At 42.2% G+C, this 21,989-nt stretch overlaps 1 protein-coding gene across 1 annotated transcript; it reads right to left on the reverse strand.

Annotated features, from left to right (window-relative positions):
- Positions 1-14,749: 14,749 nt before the first annotated feature.
- On the reverse strand, positions 14,750-21,730 carry C1H11orf87 (chromosome 1 C11orf87 homolog). Its single transcript, XM_089775639.1, has 2 exons — positions 21,448-21,730; positions 14,750-20,965 (listed from the first exon to the last, which is right to left on the reverse strand). The coding sequence occupies exon 2, from the start codon at positions 20,819-20,821 to the stop codon at positions 20,357-20,359; it is 465 nt and encodes a 154-aa protein (XP_089631765.1). The 5' UTR covers positions 20,822-20,965; positions 21,448-21,730; the 3' UTR covers positions 14,750-20,356.
- Between the last annotated feature and the right edge of the window lie 259 nt (positions 21,731-21,989).

Below are 21,989 nucleotides of genomic sequence, written 5' to 3' on the forward strand. Positions count from 1 at the left end.
ACCAGTTGAAAATACTTTAATGTTATTTAATTTAATTTTTGCAAAAATATGCCCCTTTGTCTACAGAAACAAAGCCATTTGAAAATTGAAAAAGAAAATGCTGCATCTGGTAGGCAGCCAAAACCCTGAAGGCTTGAGGATATTTTAATATTCATCTTAAATCAACTGGCAATGCTAAACAATTTAAGAAAAAAAAAGTAAGAACTGTGAAGGCATCTAACTGCTAGAGGATTGTTCCAAATGGTGCATAAAAATCTTTAGGGCCAAACAATTTAGAACCATTTGGCTGATTCTAGTTACTCTGATATTACTATGTAAAGGCAAAAATCACTAGAAACACTGCCATTAGCCAGCTCGATTGTTTTATTACATTTGCCAATTTGATAAAGTACTATAAAGCAAGGCATATTCATTGGTTAGGCTTTCTGTGGAGTGGGGGATGCAAGACAAGCACATGCTACTGAAAGTCAGAGGCCATGAAACCATTCTCACAGCTTTTATGTCCAGAGGGGATCATTTAGTCTGATCTCTTGTATAAAATAGATCATAGGCTTTTTCTTAGTTATCCCTCTACTGAACTCAATACATCCTACCAACTGGAACAGTACAGGTCCACAATGCCCTAACTGAGGGCTCTGCTTATAAGAAGTCATGGCTAGTGCTGGTTGAAAATTGAAAACAACATTTGGGGGAAAATATTTCAACATCATAGTTGGTTTTATTTTGAAATGTGGAAAATGGACCTTCTCCCCTTTGGAAATTTTTCACAACTTTAATGGCAAACATCTTGAAAACATTAATGAACTTGTTTTGTTTGTTTAAAAATCTGGTTTTAGGGGGTTTTGCAAGAAACAAAACATTTTAATTTTGAAAAAAAAGCCATTAATCAATCTAATTATTCCATCTGAAAACTTGAAATTAGGACCAGCCAGGCCCCCGTATCCTAATAGGGAGACACCTAGCTGTTAAGTCACTACAGTGGGAATCAGACAGTTTATATTCCCAGTTCTGCCACTGACATAAGAACATAAGAATGGCCATATGAGTCAGACCAAAGGTCCATCTAGCTTAGTATCCTGTCTACCGACAGTGGCCAATGCCAGGTTCCCCAGAGGGGGTGGACTGAAGACAATGACCAAGCAGTTTGTCTCCTGCCATCCTTCTGTAGCCTTTGACAAACAGAGCCCAGAGGCACCATTCCTTACCCCCTGGCTAATAGACTTTTATGGACCTAACCTCCATGAATTTATCTCTTTTTTAAACTCTGTTAGGGTACGTCTACACTAGCTCGTTAGTTCAAGCTAGGTAGGGTAATGAGGGCAAGCGGAGTTGCAAATGAAGCCCGGGATTTAAATATCCTGGGCTTCATTTGCACGTTCCCGGGCGCCACCCTTTTTAAATCCCCCTTAGTCCGAACTCCTTGCCCACGGCTACACACGGCACGGAGTAGGTAGTTCGAATTAAAGATCCTAATTCGAACTACCATTACTCCTCGTGGAATGAGGCATAACTGTAGTCTGAATTAGGATCTTTAATTCGAACTACCTACTCAGTGCCGCGTGTAGCCATGGGCATGGAGTTCAAACTAAGGGAGATTTAAAAATTGTGACGCCCAGGAACGTGCAAATGAAGCCCAGGATTTCATTTGCAACTCCACTTGCCCTCATTACCCTACCTAGCTCAAACTAACGAGCTAGTGTAGATGTACCCTTATAGTCCTAGCTTTCACAGCCTCCTCTGGCAAGGAATTGCACAGATTGACTGTGCGCTGTGTGAAGAACTTTCTTTTATTAGTTTTAAACCTGCTACCCATTAATTTCATTTGGAGTCCTCTAGTTCTTCTATTATGGGAACAAGTAAAGAACTTTTCTTTATTCATCCTCTCCATACCACTCATGATTTAATATACGTCTATCATATCCCCCCTCAGTCTCCTCTTTTCTAAACTGAAATGTCCCAGACTCTTTAGTCTCTCCTCATATGGGACCCGTTCTAAACCCCTAATCATTTTAGTTGCTCTTTTCTGAACCTTTTCTAATGCCAAAATATCTTTTTTGAGGTGAGGAGACCACATCTGTACGCAGCATTCAAGATGTGGGTATATTATAGTTTTATACAGGGACAGTAAGATATTCTTTATCTTATTTTCTATCCTTTTTTAAATAATTCCTAGCATCCTATTTGCTTTTTTGACTGCTGCTGCACACTGCGTGGATGTTTTCAGAGAACTATCCATGATAACTCCAAGATCTCTTTTCTGTTGGTTGTAGCTAAATTAGCCCCCATCATATTGTATGGGGTTATTTTTTCCAATGTGCATTACTTTACACTTATCCACATTAAATTTTCTTTTGCCATTTTGTTGCCCAATCACTTAGTTTGGTGAGATCTTTTTGAAGTTCTTCACAGTCTGCTTTGGTCTTGACTTTCTTGAACAGTTTAGTATCATCCGCAAACTTTGCCACCTCACTGCTAACCCCTTTTCTAGATCGTTTATGAATAAGTTGAATAGGATTGGTCTTAGGACTGACCATTGGGGAACACCACTAGTTACACCTCTCCATTCTGAAAATTTACCATTTATTCCTACCCTGGGCAAGTCACTTTCCCATTCTGTACCTCTGTTTTGCCTCCTGTCTTTGTCCATTCCCAGGACCAAGTAAACCTAGATCATCCCTGACAATGGTTTGTCTAACATTTTTAAAAAAACCTTCCATGACCTACCTTTGAAGCATATTACAGTCCAGGGGTGGGAAACCTTTCTTGGGTAAGGGGGCCACTGGTCCAAATACAAATCAGTCAGGGCCATGCACAAGTGAGAAGCAAAACACACACACACACACACACACACACACACACACACACACACAAAAACCCAAAAAACCACCACCTAACTGATGTGGCCCAGGCTAGTAGATTTTGTGTGCTCCAGACTCCTAGAGGGATATAGGGGAGGTGCGATAGCTGGAGCACCAACGCAGGCTCCCCAACATTCATAGCAGAGCCCTGAGCCTTGGGGACCAGATCCAGGCAAGCCAGGGGCCACATCTGACCCCTGGGATTTAGTTTCCTTATCCCTGCTCTAGTCCTTATAATTAGAAAAGTTTTCCTTCCAGAAATATCCCTTCCTGCAGATTAAGCTAATTTCTTATCCAGCTTTCATTAGACATGGAGAACCATTTATCTTCTTTATAACAACCCTCAATATATCGTAAGACTGATATCAAGTGTCCCCCTCAGTCTTTTTTCTCAAGACTAAAAATGCCCAGGTTTTTTAACCTTTCCTTGTAGGTTAGGTTTTATGAACATTTTTATCCTCTGTTTTGTTGTCCTCTGGACTCTCCAATTTGTCCATATCTTTCTTAAAATGTGGGGTCCAGTTATGCCCTAGTTTGTAGTTGTGCGTTTCCTTCCTCAGTATAGTACTTTTGAAGTTGTCTTTACTAAATTTCATATTGTTGATTTTAGACCAATTAAGTTATTTGTCAAAGTTGAATTCTAATCCTCTTTTCCAAAGTGCTAACTCCTCCTCCCAGCTTGTGTCATTCACAGATTTTCTAAATATATTTTCTCCTCCATTGTACAAGTCATTAATAGACATATTGAAAAGTACCAGATCCAGAATAGATCCCTGTGGGATTCCACTGAACATATCTCCCTAGGTTACCTGCACAATACTACAGTGAGTATTTACAATATACGTTTGATCAGTGACATATAACTCTTCAAGGAGCTTTCTGTCTAGATAAGAGAGGTACAGTATACAGTTGTATAAAATATAGAAAATCTGCATACACAAAAAGGATTGGTGTGCACGAAACATAATCCTGCACTACAACAGCCTGCAGTATCCTTTTTCCAAATGTTTTTAGAAACACCTGCCAAGGACTCTTTTGTTACTGTTTGGATTAAAAATTCAGCAAAAAAGCACCACGCCATCATAAATGTGTTAGTTGAGGAATCTGTGCGTGTCCTCATTAACATTGTATTGAAATTCAAAAAATGAATTGAATTCTTATCCTCTAACATTAGTTACCTTGTTAATTAGCAGCCCCACAATTCAAAATAAAGACAACACCAAATACCTGAATTTTAACCTGGCAGTTTAATTTAATAGAATTAATATTCTAACTACCTAAGTGCTCTAATAAGAAACTGGTAGTCCATCATGGGCTGTTAGGGAGAAAAAAATCTCAGTACATTGCGTTATTTGAAACAAGAAGGTTATTCTGGCATGTTCATGATTTTACATAATGCACTTAAGAGCTAATTTGAAAATAACCTTCTACATATACCAATCAGTGAAACACAATAATTAAAACTGAAATTATACTAAAATGGCAACATTCTGCAATTATGTAAGAGCCTATAACTATCCCATTTATCCCTAGTCTTTGTTATGGATAATATGCCTACAAATAATTGGACAACAGTTAGGCTGTTGGGAACTAAAAGTCTTCCATTAAACTGAACTACCCCATCTTTGTGTATTGATCATGGATTCTAAGGGTACGTCTACACTACAACGTTAATTAGAACTAACTTAGTTCGAATTAGTTAATTCGAACTAAGCTAATTCGAACTAACGCGTCTAGAACTAAAAACTAGTTCGAATTAGCGTTTTGCTAATTCGAACTAGCAAGTCCACATTGAGTGGACCCTGAACAGGGCTTAAGGATGGCCGGAAGCAGTGCCGGCAGGGCATCAGAGGAGGACTTAGAGCGTGGAGATGCTGTCTCAGCCTAGCCGAGGGCTGCGCTTAAAGGGTCTCGACCCCCACCCCGGACAGACAGTTCTAAGGGGTGTCCCGCTTGCAAAGCAGTCCTGGCTTGGAGTGCCCGGAGTACCCACACTGGGCACATCACACCACTCGGCAATCAGCCCAGCTGCATTTGCCGCAGGCTGCCATCTGGGGAGAGGGAGCAATCGGGGGGCTGCAGGAGAGCTTCCACCCCCAGAAGCCCGCAGAGCCAGCCCAGTCCTCCCCATCGGGGGCTCGTACCCCATTCCTCCCTCACCTCCTTCCACTTACCCTTCCCTAGCCCCCCTTCTTATTGATGTACAAAATAAAGATAACGTTTCTTCCAACATTGACTCTGTCTTTATTGAAGAAAACTGGGGGAGACTGGGAAAAGGAGGTGGGAGAGGGGAAGAGAAAGGCTGGGAGAGTGGAGGGAAACTAACATGATCAGGGGTTGGGAACAGGTCCCATATGAAGAGAGGCTAAAGAGACTGGGACTGTTCAGCTTAGAAAAGAGGAGATGGAGCGGGGACAGGATAGAGGTCTCTAAAACCAGGGGTTGGGTGGAGAGGGTGCATTCAGAAAAGTTCTTCATGAGTTCCCATAAAGAAGGACTAGAGGACACCAAAGGAAAGGAATGGGTAGCAGGCTTCAAACTAGTAACAGAAAGTTGTTCTTGACAAAGCAAAGAGTTAACCTGTGGAACTCCTTGCTGCAGGAGGCTGTGAAGGCTACAACTAGAACAGAGTTTAAAGGGAAGTGAGATCAAGTCATGGAGCTTGGGTCCATGGAGTAGTCTTAGCAAGGGGGTAGGAGTGGTGTCACTGCCCAAAGTTTGTGGAAGGCTGGAGAGGAATGGCACGAGACAAATGGCTTGGTCACTGTCTTCGGTCCATCCCCTCCAGGGTCCCTAGGGTTGGCCGCTGTCAGCAGACAGGCTACTGGGCTAGATGGACCCTTGGTCTGACCCAGGACGGCCATTGTAAGCTCAGGGCTAAGGGTCGGGGGTCTCAGTGGACCCTCTTGATTTTCATGCACACCTGCTCCTGGGTGGCCAGGCTGGCAGCTCTCCTGCCCTAGACGGCCACTTTCCTGTGCCTAGTGCGGAGATCATGGACGAGGTCCACGATGTCCGCACTAGCCCAGGAAGGTGCCCGCCTCTTGCGGTCCCGGGCAAGCTCCTGGGAGCCGCCAGCCTGGTCCCAGGAAGAGGGGGTGGACTGGGGGACATCGGGTGGGTGGCTCTGTGCCGTGCCAGGTGCAGGGTCTGCTGGCTGGGTGCTGGCAGGCTTGCACCTGGCACGGGCACCGTAGCCAGCCTGTGCCCTTTTAAGGGGTCCGGGGCCGGGAGGGGGGCATAGAGTTTCCCTGGTGTTGGCCAGAGTGGCCACCAGGGAACCCTGGGGAGGGCTAGCCTCCCACTAGTTCGAATTAAGGGGCTACACACCCCTTAATTCGAACTAGTAAGTTCGAACTAGGCTTAATCCTCGTAAAATGAGGTTTTCCTAGTTCGAACTAAGCGCTCCACTAGTTCGATTCAAATTCGAACTAGCGGAGCGCTAGTGTAGCAGCTATGAATGTTAGTTCGAACTAACGTCCGTTAGTTCGAACTAACATTGTAGTGTAGACATACCCTAATCTATTTGGGGAAGAGACCATCTTTTCATTCTGTGTTTGTACAGCACCTAATACAATGGGCTCTGGTCAAAACTAGCAATGTAAAATCCCAATTAATCAGTTAGCTGTTAAACACCCTCTCATAAACAATCTACAAAAGAAGACAACAGTGGCTGGAGCGTGTGCTGAGACTGGAAAAAGAATATTTACCCATTACCGCCCTTGAATGGAAGCCAGAAGACACAAGAAGAAAAGACAGGAATACCACAAATAACATGGAAACTAACAGTTCGGAATGACATCAAACACTTCAACATGAAATGGGAAAATTTAGAGAGAAGAGCAGTTGATAGGCAAGGATGACAAATGTGGATAACCCAATGTGCAGCAACACATGGGATGGACTAAGGTCTAATGTTTGTGAGAACATTCATTCTATCATCCAATAGCCTGACATTGGCTTTTAGGAATTTGAAATGCCCCTTAAAGGATGAGTCTAACCACTTTGAGAATGTTAGACTAAGAAGTGACATGTTCTGCAGCATCATAAATTGTCCGAAAGATCCCTTATTCCTTATTTTAAGAGGAATAAGGGATCTTTCGGAAAAGGCTTTATTTTCCGAAAGATCCCTGTCTAGACTGGTGCTTTTTTCCGGCAAAGCTCCGAGCCGGAAAAAAGCAGCAGCCGTGTTTATGCAAATGAAGCGGGGGGGATTTAAATCCCTGCTTCATTTGCAATTGCGATGTGTCTAATCTGCATCCCTTTTACGGAAAAGGGATGCAGTCTAGACACAGCCACAGTGTGTTAGTTGTTTAGAAATAGTCCCTGTTATTATGGGCACAACTGTGACTTAACTGCCTGCAGTGTATGAGTTGCATAACCCCTGGAAGTTCAATGACAGAAATCAAGGTTAATTACATCTCTGTGAAAAACCCTTAAAAGGAGTGTATCATGGTCCTGTAGAAAATGACATTTTAAAATGTTTTGTTATTTTCAATTAGCACACATGCGTTTAATATCAGATTAGTATAAGCTGTAGGAAAATACAGTCTGAGAAACAAAATCCAAGACAGTCTTTGAGTTTCATTCTAACATAAACCCACTGGAATTAAATGTGGCTGATTGAATTTCACCAAATGTTCTAATTTCCTTATAATCAAACACATTAACAACCCTATATATTCATATTCAGTGGCTCCAGCTCCTGAGTCCAACATATTGAAAAGATTTTAAACATCTGGGACTGAGTTAACATCACAAACAATTACAATTTCTTAATAGGATCTTCTGTCTTCGCATTATCTGCCATGCAATTATCCCCAAACCCAACCAGCTTTAAAACATCCTCACTTGTGAGTTAAATCAACCCTCTGAATCATTCCTGAACTGAGTATTAGTATTAATTACTGTATTATAATAGTATAAAACTTATATGGTTAGTATATAGTATTGTAATAGTATATACTTATAGGCTACGTCTAGACTGGCATGATTTTCCGCAAATGCTTATAATGGAAAAGTTTTTCCGTTAAAAAAGAGCGTTTAGATTGGCACGGACGCTTTTCCGCAAAAGCACTTTTTGCGGAAAAGTGTCCGTGCTAATCTAGACACAGTTTTGTACAAGAAAGCCCCGATCACCATTTTCGCGATCGGGGCTTTTTTGCGCAAAACAATGCCGCGTTGTCTACACTGGCCCTCTTGCGCAAAAGCATTTGCACAAGAGGGCTTTTGCCCGAACGGGAGCAGTATAGTATTTCCGCAAGAACACTGACAATCTTACATATGATCGTCAGTGTTCTTGTGGAAATTCAAGCGGCCAGTGTAGACAGCTGGCAAGTTTTTCCGCAAAAGTAACTGCTTTTGCGGAAAAACTTGCTAGTCTAGACACAGCCATAGAAAGAGAGCACAATAAGGGAGCATGGTATTTTACAGCTGTATATGTGGACAATGGTAAGGGAATATAACTGTTTTGCAAGGAAAGCAGATTGTATGAGATGATCATTTCATACATGGGTGCACTATAATAGTTTTGCTATATTTCAATGGCTCAACCAGAATGGAAATTAGGGGTGGCTCTCTAACCAAATGGAGATGAGTGAGAAGTAAAGGACAGGAAAGAGGAGAGTCATGGGGACCCATTGTGCACAGGCAGAAGGTGGCTGTTCTGAACATAGGGGTATTTTGGTGGAAAAAATGAGATGTTATGAGTTGGAGAAGAAGACAAAAGGAACAACAACAAGGGTCTGTCTCCTTCCCTGCAGAAATCACATAGACTCCACCAGGTATGCTCTCAGTAACATTTGATTTCAATTCCCCTTCACCAATATCACCACAGTCTCCCGTGCTCTCACATATTTACATTTTTTGCTGAGTTTTACACTTTCTCAGCGAGATCTGAGGGAATAGAGAATTCCCTATTCGAAGGATTTGTCTACATTACCACTCAGGTCAATGTAATTTAAGTTGCTCAGGGATGTGAAAAAACGTATTTCTGCATGACATAAGTTACATGGACATAAAGCACTGCCGACACCATGCTATGTTGGTGGGAGATGTTCTCCTGCCATCATCACCACCATTTTTCATTGGAGTGGGGTAATTATATCAATGGGAGAGCCCTGGTAACCCACACACCTAGGCTGTGTCTACATTGGCACCCTTTTCCGGAAAAGGGATGCTAATGAGACCAGTCGGAATTGCAAATGCCACGGGGGATTTAAAATATCCTCCGCGGCATTTGCATGAACATGGCTGCCGCTTTTTTCTGGCTCGGGGCTTTGCCGGAGAAAAGCGCCAGTCTAGATGGGATCTTTCGGAAAATAAAGCCTTTTCTGGAAGATCCCTTATTCCTGATTTTAGGAGGAGTGGTAGAGGCTCCTACACTAAGCTCCAGCCATCCCAAATTCAAATCCTCCTGGTCGTGATGACACTCTCCCATTGACATAACTTGTCTTCACACAATGTGGCACAGCCAGGGGCAGATGACCATTTTGCGGGGCCCCAGGCAGCATAATTCTGAGGGGCCCCCCCTTTTCCATGGCGCATGTGCAATGACGCCATGCGCATGCGCCGTGGCACCACGGCGCATGCGCGGGGCTTTCTGAAGCGCGGGGCCCGGGGCGGCCGCTCCGTTCGCCCTGCCCTATACCCGCCCCTGGGCACAGCAACAACAATGTAGCACAGTAGCGAGATATGCCCTAAAGTTGAATGGCTATAGCTAGCTAGCCCTGTTCCTCCCTTTCTCCCCTTGCACATTCTTCCTCTTTTATCAGCCCTGACCTGATTGGGCCCATTGAGTTCTTACCCCACCAGCCTGATTACAACATTACTCTCAATCAGATTAATCTGGGGAGCTCATTAGCCTCTGAGAGACTAGTGTTCATAATCACCTGCTCGCTCCCTGCATTCTCTCACAAAACAAAAGCTTGAAGGAAATCCAATAGAAAGATGAAAATCATGAGTTCCATGATAGCCATAATTCAAATCCAGACTTGATTACGATTAAAAGTACTGAATTAATCCAATGGAATTATTTTTCTTCAGTTTGCCCAGTGTATAGATTTTGTAAGCTTTGGCTTGATCATTTGCTAGTATTCTTCAAATAAGGAGAGGTGAGCATGGGGAGAACATGCCACTTCCCTGATACTCAGTCTAACCTAAGCCTCATGCAGTTTAGGGTTGCCATCAAGCATGATTACCATCCATTAGTTTAAAGTCCTGAAAGACTTACCTTAATGGAGGTGTGTTGTGATGGAGCAAAGCATGATGAAAATCTGTGCTGAATTAAAACTTTTTTAATGTTTACAAAACAAAACAAACAATAAAAATTCCCTAAAAATGTTTTTTAAAGTTGTTTTTTTCTTTAAAAAAAGATATCAAAGAAGGCCAGTTTTAGATATGAAAAATATTTTTCTAAGTTCACACTTTTAGATCAGAAGGGACCATTATGATCATTTATTGTGATTGCCTGCATAACACAGGCCATAAGATATCTCCCAGTAATTTCTGCATGAAGCTCATAATTTCTGTGTGATCTATAACATATTTTGTCTTAATTTAAAGACTTTGAGTGATGAAGAATCTACTACATGCTTAGATGAGTTATTCTAATGGATGATTACCCTCAATATTTAAAAATTACTTATTTTTAGTCTGCTTTTATGTAGCTGCAGCTTACAACCATTGGATCTTGTTATAATTTCCTTCCTTTCCCTTCTCCTCCTCCATGTTAAAATCACCTCTTAGGCTACATCTAGACTACAGGCTTCTTTTGGAAGAAGAGATCTTCTGAAAAAACTTTTTCCAGAAGAGAGTGTCCACACTGCATAAGTACGTCGAAAAAGTGATCTGCTTTTTCGAAAGAGCAGTCAGACTGAATGGATGCTTTCTCACATGTAAGCTGTGATTGCTATGGATGGAATAGCCACCGGGGCACCTGTGCTTTTTCCTCTTTCCTCTTCTTCCAAAAGAACTTCCTCTTCCCCATAAACACATGCCTTTTTGTGAAAGAGCTCTTTCGCAAAAAAGCTTCTTCCTCATAGAACGAGGATTACCAATGCCGGAAAACCCCCCTCTGTTCTTTCAATTTTCTTTCAGAAGGACATAATTGTAGTGTGGACATTCCTCAAGTTTTGTCAGAAAAATGGCTGTTTTTCCGACAAAACTCTGTAGTGTAGACATATCCTTAATCTTCTTTTGGTAAACATAATAGATTCAGCTTCTTAAGTTTCTCACAACAAGATATATTTTCCAGAACACTCTGGTAGCTACTTTCTGAATCCTTTCCAATTACTCACAAATTTCCAGCTCATTCTTGTCTGGATACGCTGGGAAATACTCATTAATGGGGGTTACATCTATCTCTTTCTCAGGATCTCCTAGACTAGAGGAAGTTTCTTAAGGAATTCCAGAAGCTATGCAACAGGGGAAATTGATTTTACTTCATTCCTGTCTGGTTCTCTTAAACCCCCATAATTTCTGAGTGATGGGCTATGCTTGAGTGGGAATAGTTTTGGTGGTAATAGATGAACAAACTCTTCTGAGAATCTTGAGAGTTTGCAAGTTAAACCCTCGATCATGAGAGAAGCCAAGTTAGGGACAACACTATGGCCACATTTAGAACATAGAGGAATGGACTCTCAGGGTACATCTACACTGCAAACTTCTTTTGGAATAAGCTTTTCTGGAAGATATCTTCCAAAAAAGCTTTTCAAAATAGAGCATCCGCACTACAGGGAAGCCTCAAAATTAGTCCAATGCAGGCTCTCCCAAGACGGACATGCTATCTCGACTTAGAGCCCCAGGAGGCACTGTGGAGGCATAACTTTAGAATGGCCTTGGTGAGGAGCTATTTCGACACAGCAGCAGTGGAGCACTTACTCGCAACCTCTTCCGAAAAAGCTTTTTCGGAAAAGGGCTTATTCCTCATGGAATGAGGTTTACTGCAGTCAGAAAAAGCCATCCATTATTTCATCTTTCTGTTGAAGTAAAGCAGTTGCAGTATAGAAACCAGTATTTTTTTTCCAGAATAATGACCGTTATTCCAGAAAAACGGTGCAGTGTAGAGGCAACCTCAGTGAGAGCTTCAACTCCAGAGGTCATGAGGCTACCACAACCTCCTAAGTAAAAGTCAATTAAAAATACTTGGTAGTTCATGATGATTTACAAAAGTCAGCACTAGCATTGTAACTTCTATATACTAAAATAGTAACTGTTATCTCTACACAATTTGTACTAAAATGGAGGATTACTATGTATATAAAACAATGGCTTCAACTTGTAGCTGATTATTTTATTTTCATTTTTTACACTGTAAATATGCTAAAAAATTCCCATAAAATGGCATTCTATTATTATTATTTATATACAAAAAGAAAATGAATAATTCTATATCCCTTAGGTATTCTTTAGCAAATATATTTTACCTTATGTAATGTGAAGACAAACTGATTATCACATATTTATCTTTAAATAGTAATGAACTATAAAAAATATGGAGGAATGGTTGCAAACTAGCCTTCATAAAGACTTTGTGATATGTGTGATAAACTGCTGTGACGTGATCCCAAACCTCCATTAATGTCAACAGGTTTTGGATCCGGCCTTGGTGCATGCCTACACCAGGTGAAAAGACCAGTGGTGCCATTTGTGAGAGACTAATGGATTCACTGTATTAAAAAAATTGCAAGTATTTTATAAAAATATACGCTACTTTGAGGAACAAATTTTCACAAGTAGCATAACCTCAGCATATGTTTCAGCTAACACCTCTGGACTATATGCATAAATACATATGTAACAATTTAATCTGACTTTCCCATAGGACATACTGTTTCATTACACTCACAACACTGTGAAATTATAACTAATTGAGACATTATCTGGGTTATTACATGCAATGGTTATTTTTACAGATGGTTTACCTGCTTTGCCAGATGTCTGTGTTTGACACTAGGCCATAATAACCAATGTAGATGGCAGTCTTGATATAACATGCTAGCTAATGTTGCCATAAAGAGACATTATTAGGTGCTATTCTGTAGTCTTTAATGATTTTCATGCTATTTTTATCACCTTGAAAAAAGCATAAATGATTGATTGTATAAATCATGCAAAAATATTAGCTTATTGGGAAACTGGATGGTTTAGAATCTTAGAAACAATATCTAGAGATATTCATCTCTAAGGCTTTGTCTACACTTCAGGGTTTTTGTGCCAGAAGCTTTTTGTGGAAGAGGTCTTCTGCAAAAACTTCTTGCACAAAAGCACATCCACACCTCAAAAGCACATCACAACAGCGATGCATTTTTGTGCAAGAGAGTGTCCACACTGCATGGACACTCTTTTGCAAGAAAAGTTCTGATTGCCATTCACAGAATGGCCATCACAGCACCTGTGCTTTTTCTGATAGGCTCTTTTTGCACAAGAAACCCCTGTTGAGTGTCCACACACACCTTTTTGCACAAGAACTCTTGCAAAAAAAGGAGTTATTCCTCATAGAAAGAGATATAACTAGACCGCAAAAAGCCCTCTGTTCTGCCATTCTACTGTACATTTTCTTGCGCAAAAACACACTTGAGGTGAGGACACTCCACGGGTTTTTGCACAAAAACAACTGTTTTTGCACAAAAACCCTGTAATGTAGACATAGCCTAAGGGTACATCTACACAGCACCTAAAACTCGAAATAAGATATGCAATTTGCTCAATCCAAAAATTGAGAAGCTCAGTCCAAGGAAAGACAAAATAGGCTAGTATTCAGGTGAAAAAATGCAGATTCTAAGTGCTCTGGGGAAGCGAGCAGCAACTCACATGGATCAAATAAAATGAAGGGTGTATAAGTCAGTCATACATAAACATCCCAAAAAGGGTGCTACCAAATCTGTGGAAATGAGGGTTCAGAGTGGTAGCCCAAGGTTGGAAGGAGTCCATGTTAAAGTGCGGTAGCTCAATTAATTAAAAAATATGCAATAGCCCAACCAAAACTACTAAAAGAATCAGAACAGACCAGAAAGAGGGAAAGGATTATTAGCCTAGAGTGAGACTCAGTCAATAAATACCCACTGGGTGAAATCCCACCCCAAAAAGTCAATGGAGTTTTGCCACTGGCTTATGATGTCCGATAAAAATTCTATTTTCCCCATCCTCTTTTCCTCCTCCAAACTTAGCCAGCTCTCCATATGAGTCTACAGAACAAACTGTTTCTTTTTGCATTGAAGGAAAGTGCATGAGTGATGAAATAGCAAAAGAAGAAAAATAGCCTTCTTGGCTTTCCTTTGTAATTCATATTTCACTTATACTTAAAAATTCGATCAAGAACCTCTCAGTATGATTGTTTGAGCATCTTGTCCAGCTATCCATCTTCCATCTGTACAGTTTTCTGCCTATACCTTACTGCGGAAGGTAGAAATAGAATAGCTGAAGCAGAGTGTTCAATATGGAAAATCCCTTAATTTATATTGTGGTGTCACTATAACACATTGTCTAGAGTATCTTAGTTAATTCATTCTAATTTATTTCACCTGCAATTTCTGGGAAATATTTAATAAATTCACTATATTGCAATTATTAAATTGTCTAGAAACTGAAGGACACACAATGAATAGCAGAGCCAATATTAGACTTTATAGTCATTAAACTCTATATTTGTTCCTCAAGATCACAATATGTCTCATAAAAGGGTAGCTGTGTCATTTTTACCTTTAATTTTCCTCATACGCCCTTATATTTACAATTCTTATAATCCATAAGATATTTCATGGCTATTGTATGTTGATTTTACAAAGTTTTATTTATGGTGGTATATTGTGCAAAGTTAATGGGACAAGCAAAAATAAAATCTATAGTTTATTTAATCATAGTTACTCGTTCTTTCAGAAGATTATGGGGGAGAAAAATCAGTTGATTTGGGACTTCACAAAGATTGAGAGCCAATGAATTATTATGCAACCACATTTGAGAACTCCAGAAGTCAAAACCTGTATAATTTCATACACCTAAGTGAATGGCAAATATTTTTCTGAGATGTCTTTTTATGTGCCAAAAAATTGCTTCTTTAAAATTGTAAAATAATTAATAAATTCGATGTTCCTCTGTACTAAAGAAACAACCATTAAAAGTGGACAGAAACTTCAGCTAGTGTAAATCAGGGTAATCTATACATTCGAGGAACTGTCTCAGAGATTTTTCTTAAATGGACACTTATCAAAAGTGTTGGCTTGTAGGAGCTGAAATATGAACCCCTCTAGTTATCCACAGAACAGCAATACAAGATCGGAGTTCCACCAATTTTCCTCAACTGTGACTTACGGACCAGCTGCTACTCTTCTAGCCCATTTGGCCTTAGGAATCAATTTTAACGCTGATAACAAGGCTGCTAAATCTCACCAGTTACAGCAATTTTTTTATGTGGTCACCTGGCTCCTGTAAAATGTTCTAGGGCCATTAACATTTTACATAGACCAAACCACCAACAAATCATAACACATTTTCATTACTACTAACATTGGCTGGATTTGAACTAGTGACCTACATGTGAAAGCCCAAAACCCAAAAATCCCTTTTGTCTATCAGATCTGGTGAGTTAAGCAAAGAATTTGGTTTAGGACAGCCTGGCCAACCCATGGCTCGTGAGCTGCATGCAGCTCTTTCCTTCTCCCCCTCCCCAGGGTGCAGCTCACCAAGCCCCCCCTTGTGGCTCATAAAGGCACCCCCAAGCTCCCAAAAATGGCCCTCTCCTTCAGGCTCCATGTGCTGAACTGGGCAGGGGAGCCGTCTGGCACAGCCATTGAAGATGGTGTCGGCCGGTGAGAGCCTGATGTGGCCAGAAAGCCTCTAACTGTGTTTTCTTAGAGAGGAAGAGCTTTGCTTTTTTGCTTGACAACTTTTCCCTGGCTCTTCACGCTGGACCCACTGATATCTTGGCTCTTTGCCCAGAATAGGTTGGCCACCCCGGTTTAGAAGATAGAATTAACCACCAGAGGGAGCTAACACAGTCCTGTAAAAAGTAATCCTAACATTTGAAATTAAGGAAAGAATCATGAAAATATGTATATAAAAATCAAATCAATTGAGGTGAAGATGTAAAATGTCCAGTAGACTCATACATTCTTCTTAAAAATAAAAGTAGCCAAGCCCTACAATTGCACTTCCAATAGTTCAGTCCTCTATCCAAGAGACAAAGTATCATTCTTTTTCTGCCTACATGAGAATTACCCTTATTTACAATTATATAACAAGTAAAACACAATGGCTTCAAAACACTGGGCACACGGTAACAGTGTTAACAACCACATAGTAATTCTCTAGAAGTACCATGCTATACAGCTATTGATTACTTTTTAAATAATTAAAGGTACCATTGTAATTGGCTCAGTAATATTTATTTTTTCCAGTGTACAGAGTAGTAGCTTTTAAAATTCTAATTAAAAGCAAAACTGTTTTTAGTTATAGGAGCAACCTTTTTACCTCGCACTTTCTAACACTGAAGTTTTCTTTAATCTTTCCCTGTTTCCATTTCTATAGCTGAGGGTTGTCTGCATTTTTTTTCAAATACGAGAAAAATTAAATTTCTAAATGGAGTTCCTGCTTGAAAGTTTCAACCTAGAGATTGTACTTATGGCAGTTAAAAGCCCCAGAAAAATCTTACAAATAACCTAACAAAGAGTGCATTTAGTTTAACTAAAGAAGTGACCAGTATTCAAACCTTGTTTCAGAGAAGCAGCCCTGACAACAGCACTGCAAGTTCTCAGTGCTGCCCTGCCAAGGTGCTCTAGCCCTGATGGGGGAAGGAGCCCAAGGGACCACTTCTATAGAGTATGTCAGAGTTGCTGGACACCCCTACTGAATGGAGAGTTGTGGTGCATATTAGAGCCAACTATGATGATGATGTGGACAGCTCTTTGCTAGAAAAATGATTAAGAGCACGTACACAAGTTTTTCCATTGACTTCAGTGGATGTCAAAATGAGCTCCCTGTGAAGAAATGGGTTCTGAAGAACTGAGCACATGACAAAAAAATCAGCAACTCCTGAATTCTGATCAGATTTGCCACCAGATTGCTGTGTAGCCTCTCAGTTTAACCTCTCAATTTATCTCTCTGTAAAATAGTGCAGCAATACTTGTCTACCTAGTTATTGTTAAGCTTTATAATATGTATTTACAGTTATTACATATGCCTCCCAACAGCTATGAGATGGTAATGGAGTATAGGCCAAACCCTGTATTGAGAAATATGTCTGCCTCAAAGATGGAGTCATAGGATCTGGCCCTTCCAAGTGAAAGCCACTATATCTGTTTCATTATCAGTCTTCACTTAACTATCTGTTTTCTTGCATAATTTACCAGAGTGGTGTTGGTTTTAAATAGAAAAAGGAATACACACAGACCTGCTATTAAACATTTGTTACCACAGATTGGAGCAATGTGACTTCCATGTTCTTCATATATTGTAGACACAAAAATGTCTATTATATATATTCAAACCCCTTAACAAATTCACAGTAAACTGAGGACCTTTGCCTTAGAAACCCAATAGAGTTAATGTAAGCCATTTCCTTCTAGGGTTTTTTTTTGGGGGTGGGGGAGGAGAGAAGGACCATCAACCTTATTAATACTGAATGCTAAGTGCAGAAGTTTAGCTGTAGCTGTAGGGTTTGAAGCAATTGCTTTGACAACCTCTATGCATAAAACCCTTTTTGAAAAATCCACATGTACTCCCCAGATTGCTTATTGTTTCAAAAAATGAAAACCTACATAGATTTAAATTCCTAAAACTGTTCAATTAAACCTTGTAAAACCAGTACTTTAAGCTAGGGGAATGTTCCTTATGTACATTATTAAATAATTCAAGATGAGAATGAGCATTTATACCTTATGCTATTCTGTATATTTTTTTTAATAAAACTTCAAGTTATACCACAAGAAGTTCATATTTCTGAGAACATTAACGTCAGTATGATGTTTTACTCTGAGACCACATAATTTACATAGATTTACATAATTACAAATCTTAAAAATTAAATAAAAACCAATTAAACAGAAGGTCGAGTTTTAAATGTGAGAGATTTTAAAATCTAACACATTTCTGCAACTACTTTTAATGGTGTCAAAATTTTTATACAAACACTCACACACCAAGCTTCTCTCTCTCTTTTTCCCTTTTCCCCCTCCATTTTCTTGCAAAATAGGGCAATTTTATAATCACAATAAGGTGTGATGGGCAGTGCATTTCTGGGGAATTATTGCATGCCTTGAGTCTATAAGGCAAAAAATAGAGTGACTGACTTCAGACACTAGAGGAGTGGAATCATCAACCAGAAATGCACTCACTGAAGTGATGTGAAACATCTTATTGCTTTTACGAAACTGAAAATTATACATTTTAAAACTCAAAGAATTAAGAAAAAAATCTCTGTTTACTGGAGATCACAAATAACTAGAAAGCTCCATTGCTGTTCACTGATTTCTCTTTACTATTCCATGATGATCTGTACAAGGGAGTTACACACAAAAGTTCACCTGTCCCAAAGTAGGAAAAATGGGATAGCCTACTTCCTTATCCCAAAAGAACAAAATAATCATTAGCAGCTGATCATACCTGTGATGAGAATCAGATGCTACTCTCAAACTGCAATGTAAAAATATTATGGACTCAACAAGTTTTACCCTACTGTGCTGAGAAAGATGGATCATCAACTTTATTAGGCTGGTAGAGCATCTATCCAAGGTGCTGAACTCATCAACTCTATCTCCATAGCCTTTTCCTATCTGATTAGCTAAAAGTGAAACAAAATATGGAACGGATATACTGTACCACAGCTCTGCATTTTGGTGCTGTAATGGGATTAAAGAGCATTTACTAGTATGTTCTGTCCCAGCTCAACACCACATTTCTCCATCTTTAATTTAGACAACTGTATTTGTCACCAGTTAGGTGTGCCAGTATCTCCTATTGTGTACATGTTTTTAAACATAGCATTCATCATTTCCAGCAGGATTTGGCAGGGAGACAGGATTCTGAAGAGAACATAAATTTAAGAGACAGCCAGTATTTACTTTTAATGTACATCTAGAAAAATAATTCAGGAGGATGTTTTCCATCTTTGTGCTTAACATGGACAGAAAAGCATCACCTCTGATTTAATGTGACCACCAGGAGAGGTGTTAAAGTTTAGATAGGGCCATTCTATTAAGGCACCAATTGCAAGTCATGATGTTTAAGTGTTTAGCCAAAAACTTTGTTTATTGTAATTAACATTGCCTTAGATTCCTCCAACAAATAAAGTAACAAGCAGCCACTCAGACACTTCCTACTATAGTCAAATAACTGTTGGTCCTTTCCTGAGAGACCTACACCAGCCACTTTTGAAATATTAATCATAATTTAAGAGATGGCATTTTCACACATCCATCAGGGTTTTGTTCAGGGCTGGGGGGGGGGGCAGGGATATTCATAATAGTCTAGTACAGGTTAGTAGGATACAAAAAATGCCTTAAAAAGTAGAAGCCAGATCTGTACTGCTGCTGAATTCATTATTCAATGGGTAAAGCTATAAACAAAGAATATACAGTGTACAGTGCATAGTACAGAACAGTATTTTGCTTCAGTACCAACAGGAGGTATAACAAGGGCTCACCTCTTTAAAATAAATCATCAGATATTCTGATGGGGGTAAACTACTGCACATCACTTAGTACTGTTACAAAAAAGGAGATTCCTTATTCCAGGTTTAATAGAACAAATGGAATATTACACTGGAAAGTGACTTGGGGAGGAATGGGTGGGGGAAAGGATGTAGCAGCCCGCTGCCTCCCATACAAGAAGCACCGCCAGGCTGCTTTCAAGCGTCGGGACACACAGGGAACCAGCTATTGCAGAGGGGGAATGGAGGGGAAAGCCTGTCGTTTTACTTGCGTTCAACCACGGGAGGACATTTCTAAAGAAAACAATATCCAGTCTTCGGAGAGGGGGAGAATTATTGACGCAAAAGAAGAGACCCTGCAGAAAGATCAGGCCCTTCTCCGCCCCTGGCAAAAGGTCCCTGCCTCTCACCATGAGCTGTATTCGTGTCCTTTGTTTGAGAGCTTAAGGATCCCGCCGCATAGCTCAGATCACTCTGTCTCGCACCCTGTGCCATGCTCCCTCCCCCATTCTAAATTGTTCGTTTATAACATACACTTAGGGATAAGCCCAGGAGAGGAATGAGGGGGAAACATCTCGCTCCTTATGATAATTCTGTCCATCACACTGGGATCTCCCACCCCCACGCCTCCGGCCAGATGACTGTATATTTGGTAGCACTGTGCAGCTTCTTTTCCGTTAAAAAGACGCTTCCTTTCCTTGTACAGTCAATGAGAAACGCAGCGTGATTTGTCATGCGCTTGAATTGTGGGTTTGTTCGTTCGTTTTAATTAATAACTTTTCTTTTCAGAGCCTACAATCATCACTGGAGTATTTACAAATACCAAACAGAGCCGAGGTTCCCCCCCCCCCAATAATCATGACAATACCACGGTTTGCAAGAGCCCCTCGCTAGCTGTGTCCAAATAAGATCTTGCTGGATGAGCGCTCTCGGGCTCCGGGAGAGACGGGTGCTGGATTCCCGAGTCCTGGGTGGAGCTTCCCAGCCGGGTGTTCCTTCCATGGGCTGTCTCTCCCGATATACCTGCCTCCGAGCTGGTGCCGCTGCTGCTGCAGTGGTCCCGTTCATATTCCTCCTGAGCCCTCTGCATTTTCCGCTTCTTCATCTTTCTCTTGTGGACGTGGAAGGTGGTGAGGGAGAGGAGGATCAGGCAAAAGATGAGGGTTACGAGGACGATTAAAACCAGAGTGGAAGAGAAGGACTGAAAGAGCTGCCCCACCTGCGTGATGCAGGCGCTGCTGGCATTGGGGGAGGCAGATGTCCTGTTCAAGAGGCAAGGTGGCAGAGACAGCCTCAACTCCTTGGAGAGCTGGGCACTCATTGAGGAGGCTTAAGAAGATGAGGATCTTCCTCTTCTTCCTGCAGGTGCCTGGATTTGAAGTGGTGTCGGGCTGGGGGGTCTGCACTCGCTGGAAATATCCTGGGCTGGGCTCGCTCTCGGGAGATGTTAGGTGAACGATCAAGCCTGCAAAGGGACCCGAAGGAATCAGTGCTCGGGACCGGGACCCAACACAAGAAACACAATTCACCGGGGGCCGCCAAAGCCTCCCTAGCCGCAACGTGGCACAAAGTCCTTACAACTCCAGCACACGGGGGGATGCCGTGACAAACCACGCGCGGTACAGGGAGCTACCGGCCCAGCCCCAGCCCACGGGTCGAGCTGTCTCGGGCGGCCCTGGCGGTGCCCCGGGAGCGATTCACCAGTCCGGCGCCGCACAAGCTCTGCTCGGGTGCCTCGGGCTCAGCGCCGGGGCCGCTCTGCCCGGCGTCTCCCAACAAGTTGCTCGTGGCACCGGCCGCCGCTGCGGGATCCCGGGTGTCCCAGCCCCGCCGCCCAGCGCGCCCCAAGCGCAGGCGGCGCCCGAAGTTCGGACTCCGCCAGGGGCTTCAGGCGCCTCGGGCTAGAGCGCCAGGGGCCCGGCGGGCTGCCCCGCGGCGCGCGCTTACCTGGCTGCCTGCGGCTGGAGGGAGCCCGGCCGCGCGCTCGCCCAGGCTGCAGAAGGCGCCGAATGAAGCGGGCAAAGCGGGAGCCGGCGCCGCTTCAGGGAGCTCAGCGCGCAGCCTATCGCCAGCCCGGCCGGTGACGTCAGGCAGCCAGCTCCGCTCCCCCGCGGCTTGCTTGGGTGGAGAGGGGCAGCCCCGAGCAGGCACCGCGTCCCCGCCGCTCGCCAGCAACGCCCCCCGCCCCAGCTACCTGCCCGCCACTGGCCAGCGCCCTCCCTCCCTCCCCCACGCTAGCTACCTGCCCCGCCCATCACCACTGGTCAGCACCCCCCCCCCCCCACAGGCTACCTGCCCACCGCACCCCTGCCATGTTCTAATGGCCCTCACCTGCCCACTCCCGCCTCCTGCCAGTGGCTAGCACCCCCCACATGCTGCCTGCACCCCCCCCCACACACACACGCTACCTGCCTGCCCTGCTCCCACCTCCTCTACCACAAACCCAAGGCTCCTGACCTACCTACTTACTTTCCCACCACAAGACAATG

This window comes from Pelodiscus sinensis, chromosome 1 (genome assembly GCF_052426305.1).
Source record: "Pelodiscus sinensis isolate ZL-2025 chromosome 1, ASM5242630v1, whole genome shotgun sequence".
Lineage (NCBI taxonomy): Eukaryota > Metazoa > Chordata > Testudines > Trionychidae > Pelodiscus > Pelodiscus sinensis.

Coding starts and splice junctions, on each gene's coding strand:
- C1H11orf87 (XM_089775639.1), bottom strand. CDS start 20,821: ATGAGTGCCCAGCTCTCCAAGGAGTTGAGGCTGTCTCTGCCACCTTGC.